The 20,098-nt window shown below is 40.9% G+C and overlaps 2 protein-coding genes and 5 long non-coding RNA genes across 13 annotated transcripts; 2 read left to right on the plus strand and 5 right to left on the minus strand.

Annotated features, from left to right (window-relative positions):
* Window positions 1–153: 153 nt before the first annotated feature.
* LOC147314198 (uncharacterized) lies at window positions 154–5,459 on the minus strand. 3 transcript variants are annotated; one of them, XR_015124605.1, is made up of 8 exons: window positions 5,387–5,459; window positions 4,353–5,303; window positions 4,185–4,241; window positions 3,945–4,074; window positions 3,691–3,861; window positions 1,647–1,801; window positions 1,001–1,124; window positions 154–879 (listed from the first exon to the last, which is right to left on the minus strand). It is a non-coding gene; the product is annotated as an uncharacterized LOC147314198 (long non-coding RNA). The 3 variants fall into 3 exon arrangements; XR_015124607.1 differs by lacking the exons at window positions 154–879; window positions 1,001–1,124; window positions 1,647–1,801 and having other exon boundaries at window positions 3,697–3,861; window positions 4,353–4,579; window positions 4,690–5,303; XR_015124606.1 differs by lacking the exons at window positions 154–879; window positions 1,001–1,124; window positions 3,691–3,861 and having other exon boundaries at window positions 1,663–1,801.
* Window positions 3,861–8,623, plus strand: LOC147314199 (uncharacterized). The gene is made up of 4 exons (XR_015124617.1): window positions 3,861–4,149; window positions 5,229–5,297; window positions 5,978–6,139; window positions 8,391–8,623. It is a non-coding gene; the product is annotated as an uncharacterized LOC147314199 (long non-coding RNA).
* Window positions 5,568–7,340, minus strand: LOC147314200 (uncharacterized). The gene is made up of 3 exons (XM_086260974.1): window positions 7,146–7,340; window positions 5,740–6,394; window positions 5,568–5,628 (listed from the first exon to the last, which is right to left on the minus strand). Exons 1-2 carry the CDS (start codon window positions 7,219–7,221, stop codon window positions 5,784–5,786), a joined length of 687 nt encoding a protein of 228 aa, XP_086117100.1. The 5' UTR covers window positions 7,222–7,340; the 3' UTR covers window positions 5,568–5,628; window positions 5,740–5,783.
* Window positions 8,624–8,998: 375 nt separating the features above from the next.
* LOC147314201 (uncharacterized) lies at window positions 8,999–10,768 on the minus strand. 2 transcript variants are annotated; one of them, XR_015124614.1, is made up of 6 exons: window positions 10,577–10,768; window positions 10,379–10,493; window positions 9,975–10,064; window positions 9,562–9,672; window positions 9,281–9,440; window positions 8,999–9,195 (listed from the first exon to the last, which is right to left on the minus strand). It is a non-coding gene; the product is annotated as an uncharacterized LOC147314201 (long non-coding RNA). The 2 variants fall into 2 exon arrangements; XR_015124613.1 differs by having other exon boundaries at window positions 8,999–9,440.
* Window positions 10,769–11,744: 976 nt separating this feature from the next.
* Window positions 11,745–15,783, minus strand: LOC147314202 (uncharacterized). 3 transcript variants are annotated; one of them, XR_015124602.1, is made up of 7 exons: window positions 15,309–15,783; window positions 15,141–15,197; window positions 14,901–15,030; window positions 14,647–14,817; window positions 12,614–12,768; window positions 11,968–12,091; window positions 11,745–11,846 (listed from the first exon to the last, which is right to left on the minus strand). It is a non-coding gene; the product is annotated as an uncharacterized LOC147314202 (long non-coding RNA). The 3 variants fall into 3 exon arrangements; XR_015124604.1 differs by lacking the exons at window positions 11,745–11,846; window positions 11,968–12,091 and having other exon boundaries at window positions 12,626–12,768; window positions 15,309–15,535; window positions 15,646–15,783; XR_015124603.1 differs by lacking the exons at window positions 11,745–11,846; window positions 11,968–12,091; window positions 14,647–14,817 and having other exon boundaries at window positions 12,629–12,768.
* LOC147314203 (uncharacterized) lies at window positions 14,817–19,835 on the plus strand. 2 transcript variants are annotated; one of them, XR_015124615.1, is made up of 4 exons: window positions 14,817–15,105; window positions 16,183–16,251; window positions 16,933–17,094; window positions 19,337–19,835. It is a non-coding gene; the product is annotated as an uncharacterized LOC147314203 (long non-coding RNA). The 2 variants fall into 2 exon arrangements; XR_015124616.1 differs by lacking the exons at window positions 14,817–15,105; window positions 16,183–16,251 and adding an exon at window positions 16,257–16,448.
* On the minus strand, window positions 16,535–18,310 carry LOC147314204 (uncharacterized). The gene is made up of 3 exons (XM_086260973.1): window positions 18,101–18,310; window positions 16,695–17,349; window positions 16,535–16,583 (listed from the first exon to the last, which is right to left on the minus strand). The coding sequence occupies exons 1-2, from the start codon at window positions 18,174–18,176 to the stop codon at window positions 16,739–16,741; spliced, it is 687 nt and encodes a 228-aa protein (XP_086117099.1). The 5' UTR covers window positions 18,177–18,310; the 3' UTR covers window positions 16,535–16,583; window positions 16,695–16,738.
* Window positions 19,836–20,098: the final 263 nt, after the last annotated feature.

A 20,098-nucleotide genomic window follows, 5' to 3' on the forward strand; every position in this document is an offset into this window, starting at 1 on the left:
ATAACATTTTCTTAATTAGTTAAAACCATTTACTGATATAAAGTCATGACGTTTGGCCAGCTTGAAGATGGAGAGAAAGACACTCTTTTTTTATTAATCCTTTATTTATCCAGGTAAAAAAAATCTCATTGAGATTAAAAATCTCATTTCCAAGAGAGACCTGGCATCATGGCAACAAAAGTCACATACCACATAACATTTAAAACAAATACAATATCCCATACCAACATGTGTAAAATATACAATAACACATTAAAAACAATCACACTGAGTAAAAGAGCTGTTCTCTCGTTCCTTTAAGACAGACTTAAACTCTCCCAAGGTAACCAATTCTAATAATTTGAGTTCCTTCTGCAGATTATTCCAGGAAGCAGGGGCAGCGTATTTAAAACCTTTTTCCCCAATTCTGTTCTGATTTTTGGGACAATCAATTGTATGATTTTGTTCGAACGAAGGCTGTATTGGTTGTGGTCTTTCTCGAATTGATGAGATTCTAGATTGGTTTTGGTGTTTCTGTGTGAAATCAGTAAAAACATGAACATAATCGCCATCTAGTGGCAGAGAAAAGGAATTAAAACACTTTGTGAATGAGCTGCCACAGCAGTGGTCCAATCTTCTACTGTGTTAGGAGTATTCAGACAATTTTGACATACTTTTTTTCCACAATGGTAAAACCAATATTAGGTACATAATTCATGACAAATAAACATGTAAAAGGGGTTGATGATATAAAACAGCTCTGTATCAAAGGCAGTGTGGAGTAAGCAGACCTGCTTCTGTTCACTCTGAAGATGAAGCTACTTTAAGAAAACCCTCAGAGTCCCAGAGCTTCTTTCTTCACGCTGCAGCCCAGCAGAACATTTCCAGCATCCACACACTCTGACACACACGGTGATAAAAACACAAAACAGATATTAAAATAATGATTGTGGGAGGAAAGCTGTAGAATGAAACAGTTTTTTAAAGCTGTTATTTTATCTGTTACAATCATTGCTAGTACCATTGTGAGCACAGAGCCACGAGGCAGCCTTCATAGCCAGAAGCTCCCACTCGTCCTTTGCATCCATCTTGAAACCATGAAGCCAGATCAGAGCCAGAATGGTGGCCCACACTTCACTGCTGGTCTAATTCCCCAAATCAAAATCAATCAAATAAACCAGACAGAACACACATTTTACTTTCTACAACCAGTAATATTACATATGTTTGTGTACTTCTTTGTCACACGGGGTCACCAAGGTGGGCAGCTCTGCATATTTGATTTGGCAGATTATTACACTGGATGCTCTTCCTGATGAAATCCCAAACTGTGATGTCATAAATGCTCTAAAATAATGTGCTGACATGTTTTTACAACAACTGATGAGGAAAATAATTTCTGCTGCCGTGTGGTTTCTGGATAATATCAGACGCTGGTGCAGCTCAGTGGGAGGTTAGGAGTGTGATTACCACCAGTGTTTTTGCTTCTGATATGCAGATGTTTATTCTCAGGCTGTGAGGCAGGCCTACGTTTAGTTTGACTTCATTTTATTTGTTTTATGGTGTGTTTTTAATTATATCATGTGTTTTTGTTCAAATTATAGAATCAAATCTGTTTTATCTCACATCATCATTTTGTGTTAATATTTAAATTGACAGCAGTGCACCTTTTCAGGCTTTGACTTTTCCACCTCCTTGTTGGTCTGTCCCAGTGCAGCAGCCAGAGCTGGATCAAGCAGCCAGCAGCCAGACGCCTCCTGCAGGGAGACTAACTGCAGCAAAGGGTCTCTGGGTGGCTGCTCAGGCACAGCAGCTGGAAAATCTAAGATGCAATAAAAACAAAACCCGATTATGGTGCTAGATGACAAACAGAACTCTACATGATAACTCAGTGCATAAAACACCGCACTGTAAACTATGCAACAGATAAATATTATGTTTTTCACTTGAAAATTACATCTTAAAAATGTAATCATTAAATAAGAGCTCCACATCAAACACATTAATCACATCATCTTTGTAGTGAAATAGCTGATGACTCATTAAACGTTTCCATGCAATTTATCCACAGTGAAAAATATTCACTTTGCTGGATCTGAAAATCACGATTTCCGAGATCAGACGAGATCGGGCGTGTTCAGGGTGGTGTGGCCGTAAGCGTAGACATTGAGGGCTAGCAGGAGGGACTATGCGCTTACCTGCTGCTCTCTGGCAGGTAGCTCCATGCCCTCCTGGGTTTTAAATGCACCTTAGAACACACATGCATCAACACTACAATGAGCGGGTGGAGGGAGGTTTGGAGTCTTCTCTCACCCCCGTTCTCTGCGGCCTGCTGGAGCGGGGGGGCTAGGAGGAGGAGTTGGCCGTCCGACTGCGGTCTGGAGTGTGGGGCCTCCCTGCTGCTGCGGAGTCGGGGCGGTCTGCCTCTCCCCACCGCAGGGAAAAGGGTAACACCACCTGGGTCTGGGTGCAGTTCCCCCCTTCAGGGGCAAGGGTACCTAGACCCGGTTTGTAGAGTACGCTTGGGGAGTGTGATCGTGTGTACAGCGTCTCTTTATGTCTGTCTCCACGTTGGTTGAGTGTGGAGTAAGTGTATATGAGAGCATGAGGGTGGGAATGGATGTTTGTATCTGTGTGTGCCTGTATGTCTGTGTCTATATGTCAGGTTGGGTGTCAGGCGCCACCTCTCTGGGGACATCTCAGGCCCTCCAAGGTTTGGAGGCCTATCTCCCCCCACCACCACTTCCCCTGCCAGTGGCGGACTCCCTCAGACATCAGTGCGTTGGTGGTTCTTTGTGTCTGGGGATGGGCGTCCAGGTACACACCGGCTCACTCCTTGGCGGCCGCTTATCGGGGCCTCTGGATGTCTGGAGTTTTGATCTCCTCCATACCTGCTTCATGCCCTGAAGGACGGGGCTGTGGCCCCCCCACACCCTCTAGCAGATCATTACATCAAGGAACTTTTTAAAAAAACAAGCGCGTCCATGCTCACAGGTGTACACACGGGTGATCACACCCACAAACTACACCCTTTTTGGCTCCTACCTCAAAGCACACTGTGTTCTGTTGATCTTACGTGCTGCACAATAATGTTTAATATTTAGTATTTACTGTCATATTCCCATATATCATTGTGATGTTGTTTATTCTATTACTCTTGTTCTCTTCTGCTTGTTTTCTTTTGTCTTTCTCAACAGGTGATCCAGGTGATCCAGGTGATCGATAGATGCATTTTCTTTTCTTTTTCTGCCCATTCTGTTGGGTTTTGTTTTTTGCCCTTCTCCCCTGTCCCTCTTCTCAGCTGTTTCTCTTTCTTTCTCCCCTTCTTTCCCCCAGTCAAGTCTGTCCCGTATTCAGCAAGTGAAAATAAAATAAACAATAAAAGGTGAATCAAATGGACCATTACGGCAAGGCTGGGATGGTCAATTTGGTAAAGTAAATCCGTTGGGCATCTTTCTTTGCCTTTAGACAATAATTCTGATGGCAAAAGAGCCAAACGGGACAGGCAAGAAAAGAAAAAAAAGAAAATCACGTGTTCATTTCATTAGACACTAGCAATACTATTAAACTGGACCTTATCATTCTCATATAGCACTAAATGTGAAACTGAGTCATATCATAACAATCTATATATGTAATATGTGTTTGCCTGAATCTTCCAGCACAAACAGAAAGAGGAGCTGTTGTCTGAGTATCAATGCAAATACACACCAGAAATCGTTCAGTAAAGACAAATTTAATAAATGAAAGCTGGTGAGAGGGCCTTTGATGTTTCTCTTTGGATCATCCTTCCATCCATTTCTTCAGCTTATCCAATTCAAGATTGGAGCCATCCCAGCTGTTATGGGGCCAGAGGCAGGAGTACAACCTGGACAGGTCAGTCTAACACAGAGAAACAGACAACTATTCACACTCACATTCAACCTAACTGCATCTCTCTGGACTGTGGGATGAAGCTGGAGTACCTGGAGGGAACCACAAAGGCGCCAGGACTGTCTTGCTCTCAGGTGACGGCCGTTCACGCTGCTCTGAAGACCCTCAGTTGTCTTTGGATCATCCTGTTGTTTGTCTCCCAGTGTCGTTGCTGCTCTTCTCCTTTCAAAGACAAACACCAAATAACACCAAATGAGAGTGAATCACTTCAGAACAACGGGAACACTCCTGGTTATTGTGAGCAAACGTCATAACAAGATGAATATATTTACCATTTTACTGAGGGAACATCTTCTGTGTGGAGTTTCTTCTCATCTTGGCTCTTTTTCCTGACATTTAGAAACAAGAGGCAGAAAAGAAAGAATAAAAGTTAAAACCTCAACGATTTTTTAATGTTTGGGATATTTTAGAAACAACCGTAAACACTATTTACTACTTACCACTTTGTTCATTCTTGCTGACGTTCACTCTCCTCATCTTCTCTCTAAAGGACAAATGACAGTAAAGAGGGAATCGTTTTAGTAACTTTATCAACCAGGTGAGCAGAATTTTAGATATTTATCAATATTCTGATTAAAAGCAGAGTGAATACTTATCTTTTTACGAGAAAGGGTTCAATCCGTCCTGTCTTAGGTCTTAATGTCACCTTGTCTCCTCTCTGTTTTCTCTGAAAAACAAAAGACAAATGGGAAGAAAAAAATTAGTAAATGATTTCAGCAACTAGAGGAAGTGTTCACTGAGGAGGAGCTGTCATAATAATATAAAATCAATATGTACTTATCTTTTTTTTAATGAGAGTTTACAGAGCACGCTGGCTTCGCTCCTCCCTCCGCTCCTCTCTGAAAGTTACCTGGATAAAGGATAATAACAATTAATAGCATCATCAAAACAGACAAACCTGAAAGAATTGCTGATCAGAGTTGTGACAGAGTCGCAGGTTAGATGGATGTATACTTATCTTTCACAATGAGAGCGTTTGCATCTTCCTTTAGAGAGAAGATGAGGAGAGTGAACGTCAGCAAGAATGAACAAAGTGGTAAGTAGTAAATAGTGTTTACGGTTGTTTCTAAAATATCCCAAACATTAAAAAATCGTTGAGGTTTTAACTTTTATTCTTTCTTTTCTGCCTCTTGTTTCTAAATGTCAGGAAAAAGAGCCAAGATGAGAAGAAACTCCACACAGAAGATGTTCCCTCAGTAAAATGGTAAATATATGTGTACTTTGTACTTTAAATGTGTAAAATGAGTTCTTATCTTTTTTTTGTGAGAGGGCCTTTAATGTTTCTCTTTGGATCATCCTTCCATCCATTTCTTCAGCTTATCCAATTCAAGATTGGAGCCATCCCAGCTGTTATGGGGCCAGAGGCAGGAGTACAACCTGGACAGGTCAGTCTAACACAGAGAAACAGACAACTATTCACACTCACATTCAACCTAACTGCATCTCTCTGGACTGTGGGATGAAGCTGGAGTACCTGGAGGGAACCACAAAGGCGCCAGGACTGTCTTCTCTCAGGTGACGGCCGTTCACGCTGCTCTGAAGACCCTCAGTTGTCTTTGGATCAAATAACACCAAATGAGAGTAAATCACTTCAGAAACACAGGAACACTCCTGGTTATTGTGAGCAAACGTCATAACAAGATGAATATATTTACCATTTTACTGAGGGAACATCTTCTGTGTGGAGTTTCTTCGCAGCGTGACTCTTTTTCCTGACTTTTAGAAACAAGAGGCAGAAAAGAAAGAATAAAAGTTAAAACCTCGACGATTTTCAAATATTTTAGGACATTATTTTAGAAACAACCTTAAGCACTATTTACTACTTACCACTTTGTTCAGGCTTGCTGACGTTCGACATGCTTCACTGTATATTATAATCTCAAGCGCTTCCTTGCTGGACTCGGGCTCCGGATGCTGCTCTCTTCCTCCGGAGCCTTCCTCTTAGCACGCTTTGCCGACATATTTAGAAAACGGCAGAGCACCGAAGTGAGAACTCTGCCGTCCGCGCTGTAGTCTGTTATTCTCCAGCGGTTCGTCATCTCAGTGTCCTCTGTTCGGTAAACAGTGGAGATGACTCTGGTGACGAGGAGGCCGTCGACAGTCAAGGTGCCGACACGGTTCCTCCGATCTGCCTTCAGCACAGCAAGATCCGCTTTCTCTGGAAGAACTGGAGTCAGGAAGCGTGGATGAGAGCTGGAGCCCGCAGGCGGCAGCATCATGCCAGCTGGTGAGTCCGTAGGAGGAGAAGGAGTGGTGTTCTCTCTCTGGCTCTGCCTCACATGGACAAATGGTGTCGTCACCTGGTCCCGATGGAACAATCCTTTAAAAGGTATGTAAGGAAAGTCCTTGGACCCCGTCACCAGGTTATGGTAAAGAGTGAGGACCAGGTGGGACATGGAGTCCAGTTGGCTGCTGCTCAGTTCACGGTTCCTCAAGTTAATGACGACCATCTGAGGAGCAGTGATTGGACTCACCAGCTCAGCTACGAGAAAGCAAAGCATGCGTGTACGTTAATCATGTGATCACACAAACTAAAGCCTGAATTTAAATTGTCCAGACATGGCTTTACATCATCATAAGCTCTTCCACACACAAACAGTAAGAAGCTCCCAGCAGAACTCATTGTTTATGAAAGCCTTCACCTTTTTTGGTAAAAGTTTTCATGCAGTGTAAGGCTGCATGGACTTTCACTGAGGTTTTAATACGCATTCACATTAAGGAGCAATATCTTCATATTAGTTGAGCATCGATATTTTGAGAATAAAGCAGCTACATTTAGGTGAGAAACCTCCCACCTCCTTATTGCAGGCACACACTGTTTCAATCTCAAACTCATCCAGCGACTCTGTGAACTTTTAAAACTCCATTCTCCAGCTTTATAAAATTCACAATTTATGAAACTTTCACGTATAACTCAGCGCCAGCAGCCCAAACATGTCAACTCAAACCCTCTACATGCAAAAACGGCCGCGCGCTGACGTCAGCGTCCTCCAACGCCTTACGTCGTTTCCAGGGCGCGTGCATTCAATTGTTTTTTTTTCCAGCGATTTAAAAAAAAACATGGCGCCATCTTTATAGTGTACTGGCACATGTTAAAATTGATGTTACTCAAGTATGAAACATCTCATCCTAAACGTTAACACTCATGAAGTCCTACTTCCAAACAATAAAAGACAAAAATCTAAGTTGTATTTGTTTGCTAGCACTCTGACATATTAGCCTGCTGTACTCACCATAGCGTTGATCTAACACCTCGTCAATAAAAAGGGAGAACAGGTGCATCTCGCGACTGAAGTTTGTAGAAGTCATTTTGCAAATCCTTCTTGAAGATTTTCAAACGTTGGCTGTAGTTTGAAAAATCCGAGTTTTCACAGCACTAGTGGGAAAAAGCTCCTGTTTGCGCTCAAACGTGAAACCCGAATTCCAATTTTGCCTCCTGCTTTTATACCTGCACTCAAACACGTCATCATCACCATGACTCCCAGTGCCACCGAAAATCAATTTTATTTATTTAAAATAAAGTTCGTCTAATTATCATAGCTTTTTCAAAAATATATATATTTCTCATTTTATTTTACTGTTTTATTCATCCTTTATAAAAAATATGTTGCCAAACTTTGTCGTTTTAATTCTTTAAAAAAATCATTAATTCACCAGTTTACAAAAATGAAGATCGATATCTGAAATTTAAATTAATAAATAAATAATTACAATTGATAATGGATTTTTAGCATTAAAGAATAGTTTTTCAATGCGCTTTAAATGTTATCAGGGCCGATGTTGTGCCAAAAAGTGATCGCAGTCCAAAAAGTGATTTACGGTACTGAAACGTTTGTTTGTGTCATGACATTTGTAAACAGTTGATGTTTAAGGTGCAGTTCACGTGGAAGCCAGAGGAGGGTGGTGTTGTGCGCATAATACAAAGTGATGGCGAAACCTAAAAGACGGTGTCATGTCTGCTCCCTGAAGCAATCTCATAACAGTTTCAATCTATTTCAAGCCAGTTAGCACATTTCTGTTATGAAGTTTAATAATTTTTTGGCAGTAAACTTTTAAATCCTTTTATTATGAATATCACGTTTTCAGATTTTCAAGAGAGACCAGACCAATAGGGCAGCAGAAATCACAAAAATAAATAAATAAATAAATAACTAAGAGTTTTATAAAGATTAAAACAGTAAAAAAAAAAGAGAGAGACTGGAATGATTATGATGTATAACACAGAATATGTACAATAACAGAGTTATAAACACGAAAACACGTGATACTTTTTATTTCATCTATAACCTCTGTGTAAATTTTGTTGATTGCAAAGTGTTTATGAATATGTTTTTAAAAGCTGGTTATCTGACTGTCAGTTAATAGCAATTAAAAAGAAAGCTGATTTTTATTATTCCTAAATGGAAAAAGTCCATTATGAATTTTTGTTATGAATTTCATTTATCAATCCACCTCCTCACTGCTCTTTCCCGGTGCAGCAGCCAGAGCTGGATCAAGCAGCCAGATGGCTTCTGGAGGAAGACTAACTGCAACAAAGGGTCTCTGGGAGGCTGCTCAGGCACAGCAGCTGAAAAATCAAAGATGAAATAAAAACTGGACCTGATCATGGTGCTGCATGAGACAAAAAGTCTAGATGATAAACCAGTGTATGAATTGGTAACACTGCTTATGATGATCATGTTTAGGTGGAAACTAGCGAGCTAACTTACTGCAAACCTCTAACTCAGTTAAATTGAATAAACTGTGTTTTCTTGGATGCCTGGATGTTAAACTTAATTGTTAAACCCGGTAAAACAGCAACGCTGATCATTTTATTAAATATGAAAGAAGTTAGACCGTTTTTAGCTCTCAGTGATCCCTCAGTGTTCGTTTGACTTTGGGACCTGAAATATGGCAGCTTTTCACTTACACATTTTTGAACCACTCATTCATAGAAATAGTTTCCAGTCAAAGATCTGGACAGATCCACCAAGTTCACAGTAGTTTTACAATTTTCTGCAGCGCAGAAAAAAAACCCTGAAAACATCACTCCTCTGAAGTAACACATTGTGATTCATGTACAAACAACACACAATTATTGTAGATTCTTCAAAGCCTCCTTATATTCAACACTTGGGCAGGTGGTGTTATACATGCCCTCACAGCACCGGCACATCAATCACCCTATTTTCACCTTGTCACCTTCATTAAGCTGCTCTCTTTCTACAGAAGGCCCACCGCATGCATGGGGGGGGGGATACCGTGGGCCAGGGCTGTGGCATCTAACGTCTGGTTGTCAGTGTCCTTTGGAAAAGCAAGTGATTGTCCTAAAATCAGATGTTCCAGCAGATTGATCTAGTTTGCCAACAACATGAGAGGCTGCTCCTACCTGTCCTGGTGAGCTGGGCATAAATCAGTGACCTCTGACCCTGGAAAAGTGTTGTGATTAGTGGAGAGAGGACAGTGACAGACACTTCCTTTGGTAAATCCAATATGACTGAGATGTCGACCACAGTCAGCTGCAGAGCAAACTGCAGCGACTGCATCACCTGAAAAATAATGAAAAACCCTGAAAAAATATACATTTATGTTTTTGGAATTTATGTCTTCTGTTCAAATACTAATATCATCTTGCCTTTTCATGATAATTGTTATGACTCATTGTCTTACTTTTGGTTGCATCCTGTCAGTCCCTGTGATGAACTGAGCGTGACCTCCTCCTTGGCCATCCCATTGATGAGAGCAGAGCTGGCCCCTTCCCCAATCCCAAAAGAGAAACACCTGCAATACAACAGCTGTTTTTAAGACACACAGGTTTGGTACGCAGAGAACCTGAATTCTCAATCACTTCTTTGGTGCTCCCCACCTCTCCATCAGTAAAGACAAACAGCAAGAGAGGAGAGTTTTTTCACCTACACAAGCAAAAGCTCAACTCTTTGGCAGGTATACAAGTATGCTTTCAGTAATCTGTTTTAGCAAGTAAATCAAACATAACCTGGAGTTTTGCAGAATCATCCAAAGGCAACATGGTGTTTTACAGTGATATCACTTTAAGTCACTGAGATCACATGAATACAACTCACGGGAAGATGTGTTCACAACGAGACCCCAAACTGTAAAATGTTTGAATAGCAGCCCATTGGTAAACTCTTCAACAGGAGCAGAGGACTGTCCTGAAGGGAAGAGGGAAAGATGGTGAGGCCACTGTGTGAGAGGAACGATTTGAGGAAATATTTTGTAACTCTAACACCACTTTATGAATACTCTGGCACTGCTGGTGCGAGTATTACTCATATTTTCAGATTGATTCACTACCAACACAAACTCTCCACATGAAGCCATTGAACACATCAGAGACATGAAAAGGACAGAAAAATGTCAAGTTTACAGTTTCTAATATATTCCAATACAATTAAATTCCAGGTTGAAGAACTGGGATCTTGAATTTTTATTTGCAAACTAATGACTTCACTTATTTTTCACTCACCCGGCTCAGCAGAGGCCTGTCCTGCCTCCACCACAGCAGTGGGCTGGTGGGCGTCTTTGTAATAAATCAGCAGTTCAACATCTCTGTCAAACTTGTGTCCTGCAGCCAGCTTGACCTGCACACCACAAACACATTCATATTTATTCATCAGTAACAAGTAACAACCACACACAGCAGACACATCAGCACTCTACCTACCGTGGCCTGGGTTTGATCAGTGTTGAGGTACTGCAGAGGGTCCAGGGAGCAGTTGGACTCTACTTTATGGATTGGACGAGGAGAGGAGACAGAAGAAACATCACTGGACAACCAAAACTATTTTACAGCTATTTTAGTTTAAAACCATAAAAAGTGACAGAAAAGGAATATGTTTGTTTTTGTAAATATGCTCTTGACTTTTATGATCTATGGATGGTATAATGACAAATATCAGTATAATGAGGAAAACATCATTTTTGCCTCTCTTTTTTTAAAACAAACCTTTAAAGTGATATAAGATTTTATGTCAGCGAGAGTTAGTGAGTGTTAAGTAATTATAAACCTCTTTATGATCTAACTTTTTGGAAAAAATAAGGGAAACTCCACATAACATTTTCTTAATTAGTTAAAACCATTTACTGATATAAAGTCATGACATTTGGCCAGCTTGAAGATGGAGAGAAAGACGGACACTCTTTTTTTATTAATCCTTTATTTATCCAGGTAAAAAAAATCTCATTGAGATTAAAAATCTCATTTCCAAGAGAGACCTGGCATCATGGCAACAAAAGTCACATACCACATAACATTTAAAACAAATACAATATCCCATACCAACATGTGTAAAATATACAATAACACATTAAAAACAATCACACTGAGTAAAAGAGCTGTTCTCTCGTTCCTTTAAGACAGACTTAAACTCTCCCAAGGTAACCAATTCTAATAATTTGAGTTCCTTCTGCAGATTATTCCAGGAAGCAGGGGCAGCGTATTTAAAACCTTTTCCCCCAATTCTGTTCTGATTTTTGGGACAATCAATTGTATGATTTTGTTCGAACGAAGGCTGTATTGGTTGTGGTCTTTCTCGAATTGATGAGATTCTAGATTGGTTTTGGTGTTTCTGTGTGAAATCAGTAAAAACATGAACATAATCGCCATCTAGTGGCAGAGAAAAGGAATTAAAACACTTTGTGAATGAGCTGCCACAGCAGTGGTCCAATCTTCTACTGTGTTAGGAGTATTCAGACAATTTTGACATACTTTTTTTCCACAATGGTAAAACCAATATTAGGTACATAATTCATGACAAATAAACATGTAAAAGGGGTTGATGATATAAAACAGCTCTGTATCAAAGGCAGTGTGGAGTAAGCAGACCTGCTTCTGTTCACTCTGAAGATGAAGCTACTTTAAGAAAACTCTCAGAGTCCCAGAGCTTCTTTCTTCACGCTGCAACCCAGCAGGACATTTCCAGCATCCACACACTCTGACACACACGGTGATAAAAACACAAAACAGATATTAAAATAATGATTGTGGGAGGAAAGCTGTAGAATGAAACAGTTTTTTAAAGCTGTTATTTTATCTGTTACAATCATTGCTAGTACCATTGTGAGCACAGAGCCACGAGGCAGCCTTCATAGCCAGAAGCTCCCACTCGTCCTTTGCATCCATCTTGAAACCATGAAGCCAGATCAGAGCCAGAATGGTGGCCCACACTTCACTGCTGGTCTAATTCCCCAAATCAAAATCAATCAAATAAACCAGACAGAACACACATTTTACTTTCTACAACCAGTAATATTACATATGTTTGTGTACTTCTTTGTCACACGGGGTCACCAAGGTGGGCAGCTCTGCATATTTGATTTGGCAGATTATTACACTGGATGCTCTTCCTGATGAAATCCCAAACTGTGATGTCATAAATGCTCTAAAATAATGTGCTGACATGTTTTTACAACAACTGATGAGGAAAATAATTTCTGCTGCCGTGTGGTTTCTGGAGAATATCAGACGCTGGTGCAGCTCAGTGGGAGGTTAGGAGTGTGATTACCACCAGTGTTTTTGCTTCTGATATGCAGATGTTTATTCTCAGGCTGTGAGGCAGGCCTACGTTTAGTTTGACTTCATTTTATTTGTTTTATGGTGTGTTTTTAATTATATCATGTGTTTTTGTTCAAATTATAGAATCAAATCTGTTTTATCTCACATCATCATTTTGTGTTAATATTTAAATTGACAGCAGTGCACCTTTTCAGGCTTTGACTTTTCCACCTCCTCATTGGTCTGTCCCAGTGCAGCAGCCAGAGCTGGATCAAGCAGCCAGCAGCCAGACGCCTCCTGCAGGGAGACTAACTGCAGCAAAGGGTCTCTGGGTGGCTGCTCAGGCACAGCAGCTGGAAAATCTAAGATGCAATAAAAACAAAACCCGATTATGGTGCTAGATGACAAACAGAACTCTACATGATAACTCAGTGCATAAAACACCGCACTGTAAACTATGCAACAGATAAATATTATGTTTTTCACTTGAAAATTACATCTTAAAAATGTAATCATTACATAAGAGCTCCACATCAAACACATTAATCACATCATCTTTGTAGTGAAATAGCTGATGACTCATTAAAGGTTTCCATGCAATTTATCCACAGTGAAAAATATTCACTTTGCTGGATCTGAAAATCACGATTTCCGAGATCAGACGAGATCGGGCGTGTTCAGGGTGGTGTGGCCGTAAGCGTAGACATTGAGGGCTAGCAGGAGGGACTATGCGCTTACCTGCTGCTCTCTGGCAGGTAGCTCCATGCCCTCCTGGGTTTTAAATGCACCTTAGAACACACATGCATCAACACTACAATGAGCGGGTGGAGGGAGGTTTGGAGTCTTCTCTCACCCCCGTTCTCTGCGGCCTGCTGGAGCGGGGGGGCTAGGAGGAGGAGTTGGCCGTCCGACTGCGGTCTGGAGTGTGGGGCCTCCCTGCTGCTGCGGAGTCGGGGCGGTCTGCCTCTCCCCACCGCAGGGAAAAGGGTAACACCACCTGGGTCTGGGTGCAGTTCCCCCCTTCAGGGGCAAGGGTACCTAGACCCGGTTTGTAGAGTACGCTTGGGGAGTGTGATCGTGTGTACAGCGTCTCTTTATGTCTGTCTCCACGTTGGTTGAGTGTGGAGTAAGTGTATATGAGAGCATGAGGGTGGGAATGGATGTTTGTATCTGTGTGTGCCTGTATGTCTGTCTATATGTCAGGTTGGGTGTCAGGCGCCACCTCTCTGGGGACATCTCAGGCCCTCCAAGGTTTGGAGGCCTATCTCCCCCCACCACCACTTCCCCTGCCAGTGGCGGACTCCCTCAGACATCAGTGCGTTGGTGGTTCTTTGTGTCTGGGGGTGGGCGTCCAGGTACACACCGGCTCACTCCTTGGCGGCCGCTTATCGGGGCCTCTGGATGTCTGGAGTTTTGATCTCCTCCATACCTGCTTCATGCCCTGAAGGACGGGGCTGTGGCCCCCCCACACCCTCTAGCAGATCATTACATCAAGGAACTTTTTAAAAAAACAAGCGCGTCCATGCTCACAGGTGTACACACGGGTGATCACACCCACAAACTACACCCTTTTTGGCTCCTACCTCAAAGCACACTGTGTTCTGCTGATCTTACGTGCTGCACAATAATGTTTAATATTTAGTATTTACTGTCATATTCCCATATATCATTGTGATGCTGTTTATTCTATTACTCTTGTTCTCTTCTGCTTGTTTTCTTTTGTCTTTCTCAACAGGTGATCCAGGTGATCGATAGATGCATTTTCTTTTCTTTTTCTGCCCATTCTGTTGGGTTTTGTTTTTTGCCCTTCTCCCCTGTCCCTCTTCTCAGCTGTTTCTCTTTCTTTCTCCCCTTCTTTCCCCCAGTCAAGTCTGTCCCGTATTCAGCAAGTGAAAATAAAATAAACAATAAAAGGTGAATCAAATGGACCATTACGGCAAGGCTGGGATGGTCAATTTGGTAAAGTAAATCCGTTGGGCATCTTTCTTTGCCTTTAGACAATAATTCTGATGGCAAAAGAGCCAAACGGGACAGGCAAGAAAAGAAAAAAAAGAAAATCACGTGTTCATTTCATTAGACACTAGCAATACTATTAAACTGGACCTTATCATTCTCATATAGCACTAAATGTGAAACTGAGTCATATCATAACAATCTATATATGTAATATGTGTTTGCCTGAATCTTCCAGCACAAACAGAAAGAGGAGCTGTTGTCTGAGTATCAATGCAAATACACACCAGAAATCGTTCAGTAAAGACAAATTTAATAAATGAAATCTGGTGAGAGGGCCTTTGATGTTTCTCTTTGGATCATCCTTCCATCCATTTCTTCAGCTTATCCAATTCAAGATTGGAGCCATCCCAGCTGTTATGGGGCCAGAGGCAGGAGTACAACCTGGACAGGTCAGTCTAACACAGAGAAACAGACAACTATTCACACTCACATTCAACCTAACTGCATCTCTCTGGACTGTGGGATGAAGCTGGAGTACCTGGAGGGAACCACAAAGGCGCCAGGACTGTCTTGCTCTCAGGTGACGGCCGTTCACGCTGCTCTGAAGACCCTCAGTTGTCTTTGGATCATCCTGTTGTTTGTCTCCCAGTGTCGTTGCTGCTCTTCTCCTTTCAAAGACAAACACCAAATAACACCAAATGAGAGTGAATCACTTCAGAACAACGGGAACACTCCTGGTTATTGTGAGCAAACGTCATAACAAGATGAATATATTTACCATTTTACTGAGGGAACATCTTCTGTGTGGAGTTTCTTCTCATCTTGGCTCTTTTTCCTGACATTTAGAAACAAGAGGCAGAAAAGAAAGAATAAAAGTTAAAACCTCAACGATTTTTTAATGTTTGGGATATTTTAGAAACAACCGTAAACACTATTTACTACTTACCACTTTGTTCATTCTTGCTGACGTTCACTCTCCTCATCTTCTCTCTAAAGGACAAATGACAGTAAAGAGGGAATCGTTTTAGTAACTTTATCAACCAGGTGAGCAGAATTTTAGATATTTATCAATATTCTGATTAAAAGCAGAGTGAATACTTATCTTTTTACGAGAAAGGGTTCAATCCGTCCTGTCTTAGGTCTTAATGTCACCTTGTCTCCTCTCTGTTTTCTCTGAAAAACAAAAGACAAATGGGAAGAAAAAAATTAGTAAATGATTTCAGCAACTAGAGGAAGTGTTCACTGAGGAGGAGCTGTCATAATAATATAAAATCAATATGTACTTATCTTTTTTTTAATGAGAGTTTACAGAGCACGCTGGCTTCGCTCCTCCCTCCGCTCCTCTCTGAAAGTTACCTGGATAAAGGATAATAACAATTAATAGCATCATCAAAACAGACAAACCTGAAAGAATTGCTGATCAGAGTTGTGACAGTCGCAGGTTAGATGGATGTATACTTATCTTTCACAATGAGAGCGTTTGCATCTTCCTTTAGAGAGAAGATGAGGAGAGTGAACGTCAGCAAGAATGAACAAAGTGGTAAGTAGTAAATAGTGTTTACGGTTGTTTCTAAAATATCCCAAACATTAAAAAATCGTTGAGGTTTTAACTTTTATTCTTTCTTTTCTGCCTCTTGTTTCTAAATGTCAGGAAAAAGAGCCAAGATGAGAAGAAACTCCACACAGAAGATGTTCCCTCAGTAAAATGGTAAATATATGTGTACTTTGTACTTTAAATGTGTAAAATGAGTTCTTATCTTTTTTTTGTGAGAGGGCCTTTAATGTTTCTCTTTGGATCATCCTTCCATCCATTTCTTCAGCTTATCCAATTCAAGATTGGAGCCATCCCAGCTGTTATGGGGCCAGAGGCAGGAGTACAACCTGGACAGGTCAGTCTAACACAGAGAAACAGACAACTATTCACACTCACATTCAACCTAACTGCATCTCTCTGGACTGTGGGATGAAGCTGGAGTACCTGGAGGGAACCACAAAGGCGCCAGGACTGTCTTGCTCTCAGGTGACGGCCGTTCACGCTGCTCTGAAGACCCTCAGTTGTCTTTGGATGAAATAACACCAAATGAGAGTAAATCACTTCAGAAACACAGGAACACTCCTGGTTATTGTGAGCAAACGTCATAACAAGATGAATATATTTACCATTTTACTGAGGGAAAATCTTCTGTGTGGAGTTTCTTCGCAGCGTGACTCTTTTTCCTGACTTTTAGAAACAAGAGGCAGAAAAGAAAGAATAAAAGTTAAAACCTCGACGATTTTCAAATATTTTAGGACATTATTTTAGAAACAACCTTAAGCACTATTTACTACTTACCACTTTGTTCAGGCTTGCTGACGTTCGACATGCTTCACTGTATATTATAATCTCAAGCGCTTCCTTGCTGGACTCGGGCTCCGGATGCTGCTCTCTTCCTCCGGAGCCTTCCTCTTAGCACGCTTTGCCGACATATTTAGAAAACGGCAGAGCACCGAAGTGAGAAGTCTGCCGTCCGCGCTGTAGTCTGTTATTCTCCAGCGGTTCGTCATCTCAGTGTCCTCTGTTCGGTAAACAGTGGAGATGACTCTGGTGACGAGGAGGCCGTCGACAGTCAAGGTGCCGACACGGTTCCTCCGATCTGCCTTCAGCACAGCAAGATCCGCTTTCTCTGGAAGAACTGGAGTCAGGAAGCGTGGATGAGAGCTGGAGCCCGCAGGCGGCAGCATCATGCCAGCTGGTGAGTCCGTAGGAGGAGAAGGAGTGGTGTTCTCTCTCTGGCTCTGCCTCACATGGACAAATGGTGTCGTCACCTGGTCCCGATGGAACAATCCTTTAAAAGGTATGTAAGGAAAGTCCTTGGACCCCGTCACCAGGTTATGGTAAAGAGTGAGGACCAGGTGGGACATGGAGTCCAGTTGGCTGCTGCTCAGTTCACGGTTCCTCAAGTTAATGACGACCATCTGAGGAGCAGTGATTGGACTCACCAGCTCAGCTACGAGAAAGCAAAGCATGCGTGTACGTTAATCATGTGATCACACAAACTAAAGCCTGAATTTAAATTGTCCAGACATGGCTTTACATCATCATAAGCTCTTCCACACACAAACAGTAAGAAGCTCCCAGCAGAACTCATTGTTTATGAAAGCCTTCACCTTTTTTGGTAAAAGTTTTCATGCAGTGTAAGGCTGCATGGACTTTCACTGAGGTTTTAATACGCATTCACATTAAGGAGTAATATCTTCATATTAGTTGAGCATCGATATTTTGAGAATAAAGCAGCTACATTTAGGTGAGAAACCTCCCACCTCCTTATTGCAGGCACACACTGTTTCAATCTCAAACTCATCCAGCGACTCTGTGAACTTTTAAAACTCCATTCTCCAGCTTTATAAAATTCACAATCTATGAAACTTTCACGTATAACTCAGCGCCAGCAGCCCAAACATGTCAACTCAAACCCTCTACATGCAAAAACGGCCGCGCGCTGACGTCAGCGTCCTCCAATGCCTTACGTCGTTTCCAGGGCGCGTGCATTCAATTGTTTTTTTTTCCAGCGATTTAAAAAAAAACATGGCGCCATCTTTATAGTGTACTGGCACATGTTAAAATTGATGTTACTCAAGTATGAAACATCTCATCCTAAACGTTAACACTCATGAAGTCCTACTTCCAAACAATAAAAGACAAAAATCTAAGTTGTATTTGTTTGCTAGCACTCTGACATATTAGCCTGCTGTACTCACCATAGCGTTGATCTAACACCTCGTCAATGAAAAGGGAGAACAGGTGCATCTCGCGACTGAAGTTTGTAGAAGTCATTTTGCAAATCCTTCTTGAAGATTTTCAAACGTTGGCTGTAGTTTGAAAAATCCGAGTTTTCACAGCACTAGTGGGAAAAAGCTCCTGTTTGCGCTCAAACGTGAAACCCGAATTCCAATTTTGCCTCCTGCTTTTATACCTGCACTCAAACACGTCATCATCACCATGACTCCCAGTGCCACCGAAAATCAATTTTATTTATTTAAAATAAAGTTCGTCTAATTATCATAGCTTTTTCAAAAATATATATATTTCTCATTTTATTTTACTGTTTTATTCATCCTTTATAAAAAATATGTTGCCAAACTTTGTCGTTTTAATTCTTTAAAAAAATCATTAATTCACCAGTTTACAAAAATGAAGATCGATATCTGAAATTTAAATTAATAAATAAATAATTACAATTGATAATGGATTTTTAGCATTAAAGAATAGTTTTTCAATGCGCTTTAAATGTTATCAGAGCCGATATTGTGCCAAAAAGTGATCGCAGTCCAAAAAGTGATTTACGGTATTGAAACGTTTGTTTGTGTCATGACATTTGTAAACAGTTGATGTTTAAGGTGCAGTTCACGTGGAAGCCAGAGGAGGGTGGTGTTGTGCGCATAATACAAAATGATGGCGAAACCTAAAAGACGGTGTCATGTCTGCTCCCTGAAGCAATCTCATAACAGTTTCAATCTATTTCAACCCAGTTAGCACATTTCTGTTATGAAGTTTAATAATTTTTGGCAGTAAACTTTTAAATCCTTTTATTATGAATATCACATTTTCAGATTTTCAAGAGAGACCAGACCAATAGGGCAGCAGAAATCACAAAAATAAATAAATAAATAAGAGTTTTATAAAGATTAAAACAGTAAAAAAAAAAAAAAGAGACTGGAATGATTATGATGTATAACACAGAATATGTACAATAACAGAGTTATAAACACGAAAACACGTGATACTTTTTATTTCATCTATAACCTCTGTGTAAATTTTGTTGATTGCAAAGTGTTTATGAATATGTTTTTAAAAGCTGGTTATCTGACTGTCAGTTAATAGCAATTAAAAAGAAAGCTGATTTTTATTATTCCTAAATGGAAAAAGTCCATTATGAATTTTTGTTATGAATTTCATTTATCAATCCACCTCCTCACTGCTCTTTCCCGGTGCAGCAGCCAGAGCTGGATCAAGCAGCCAGATGGCTTCTGGAGGAAGACTAACTGCAACAAAGGGTCTCTGGGAGGCTGCTCAGGCACAGCAGCTGAAAAATCAAAGATGAAATAAAAACTGGACCTGATCATGGTGCTGCATGAGACAAAAAGTCTAGATGATAAACCAGTGTATGAATTGGTAACACTGCTTATGATGATCATGTTTAGGTGGAAACTAGCGAGCTAACTTACTGCAAACCTCTAACTCAGTTAAATTGAATAAACTCTGTTTTCTTGGATGCCTGGATGTTAAACTTAATTGTTAAACCCGGTAAAACAGCAACGCTGATCATTTTATTAAAGATGAAAGAAGTTAGACCGTTTTTAGCTCTCAGTGATCCCTCAGTGTTCGTTTGACTTTGGGACCTGAAATATGGCAGCTTTTCACTTACACATTTTTGAACCACTCATTCATAGAAATAGTTTCCAGTCAAAGATCTGGACAGATCCACCAAGTTCACAGTAGTTTTTCAATTTTCTGCAGCGCAGAAAAAAAAAACCCTGAAAACATCACTCCTCTGAAGTAACACATTGTGATTCATGTACAAACAACACACAATTATTGTAGATTCTTCAAAGCCTCCTTATATTCAACACTTGGGCAGGTGGTGTTATACATGCCCTCACAGCACCGGCACATCAATCACCCTATTTTCACCTTGTCACCTTCATTAAGCTGCTCTCTTTCTACAGAAGGCCCACCGCATGCATGGGGGGGGGATA

The sequence above is a fragment of the Aulonocara sp. 'chitande type north' Nkhata Bay genome, linkage group LG14 (genome assembly GCF_057382095.1).
Source record: "Aulonocara sp. 'chitande type north' Nkhata Bay isolate Kocher_YH1m ecotype deep benthic linkage group LG14, A_spYH_male_GT1.1, whole genome shotgun sequence".
Lineage (NCBI taxonomy): Eukaryota > Metazoa > Chordata > Actinopteri > Cichliformes > Cichlidae > Aulonocara > Aulonocara sp. 'chitande type north' Nkhata Bay.

What these genes read in the sequence shown, in the direction of transcription:
- LOC147314200 (XM_086260974.1), bottom strand. Translation starts at nt 7,221, where the DNA reads ATGACTTCTACAAACTTCAGTCGCGAGATGCACCTGTTCTCCCTTTTT. An exon ending in GGTGTTAGATCAACGCTATG is followed by an intron (nt 6,395 to 7,145) that starts GTGAGTACAGCA and finishes GCTTTCTCGTAG; the next exon opens with CTGAGCTGGTGAGTCCAATC.
- LOC147314204 (XM_086260973.1), bottom strand. Translation starts at nt 18,176, where the DNA reads ATGACTTCTACAAACTTCAGTCGCGAGATGCACCTGTTCTCCCTTTTC. An exon ending in GGTGTTAGATCAACGCTATG is followed by an intron (nt 17,350 to 18,100) that starts GTGAGTACAGCA and finishes GCTTTCTCGTAG; the next exon opens with CTGAGCTGGTGAGTCCAATC.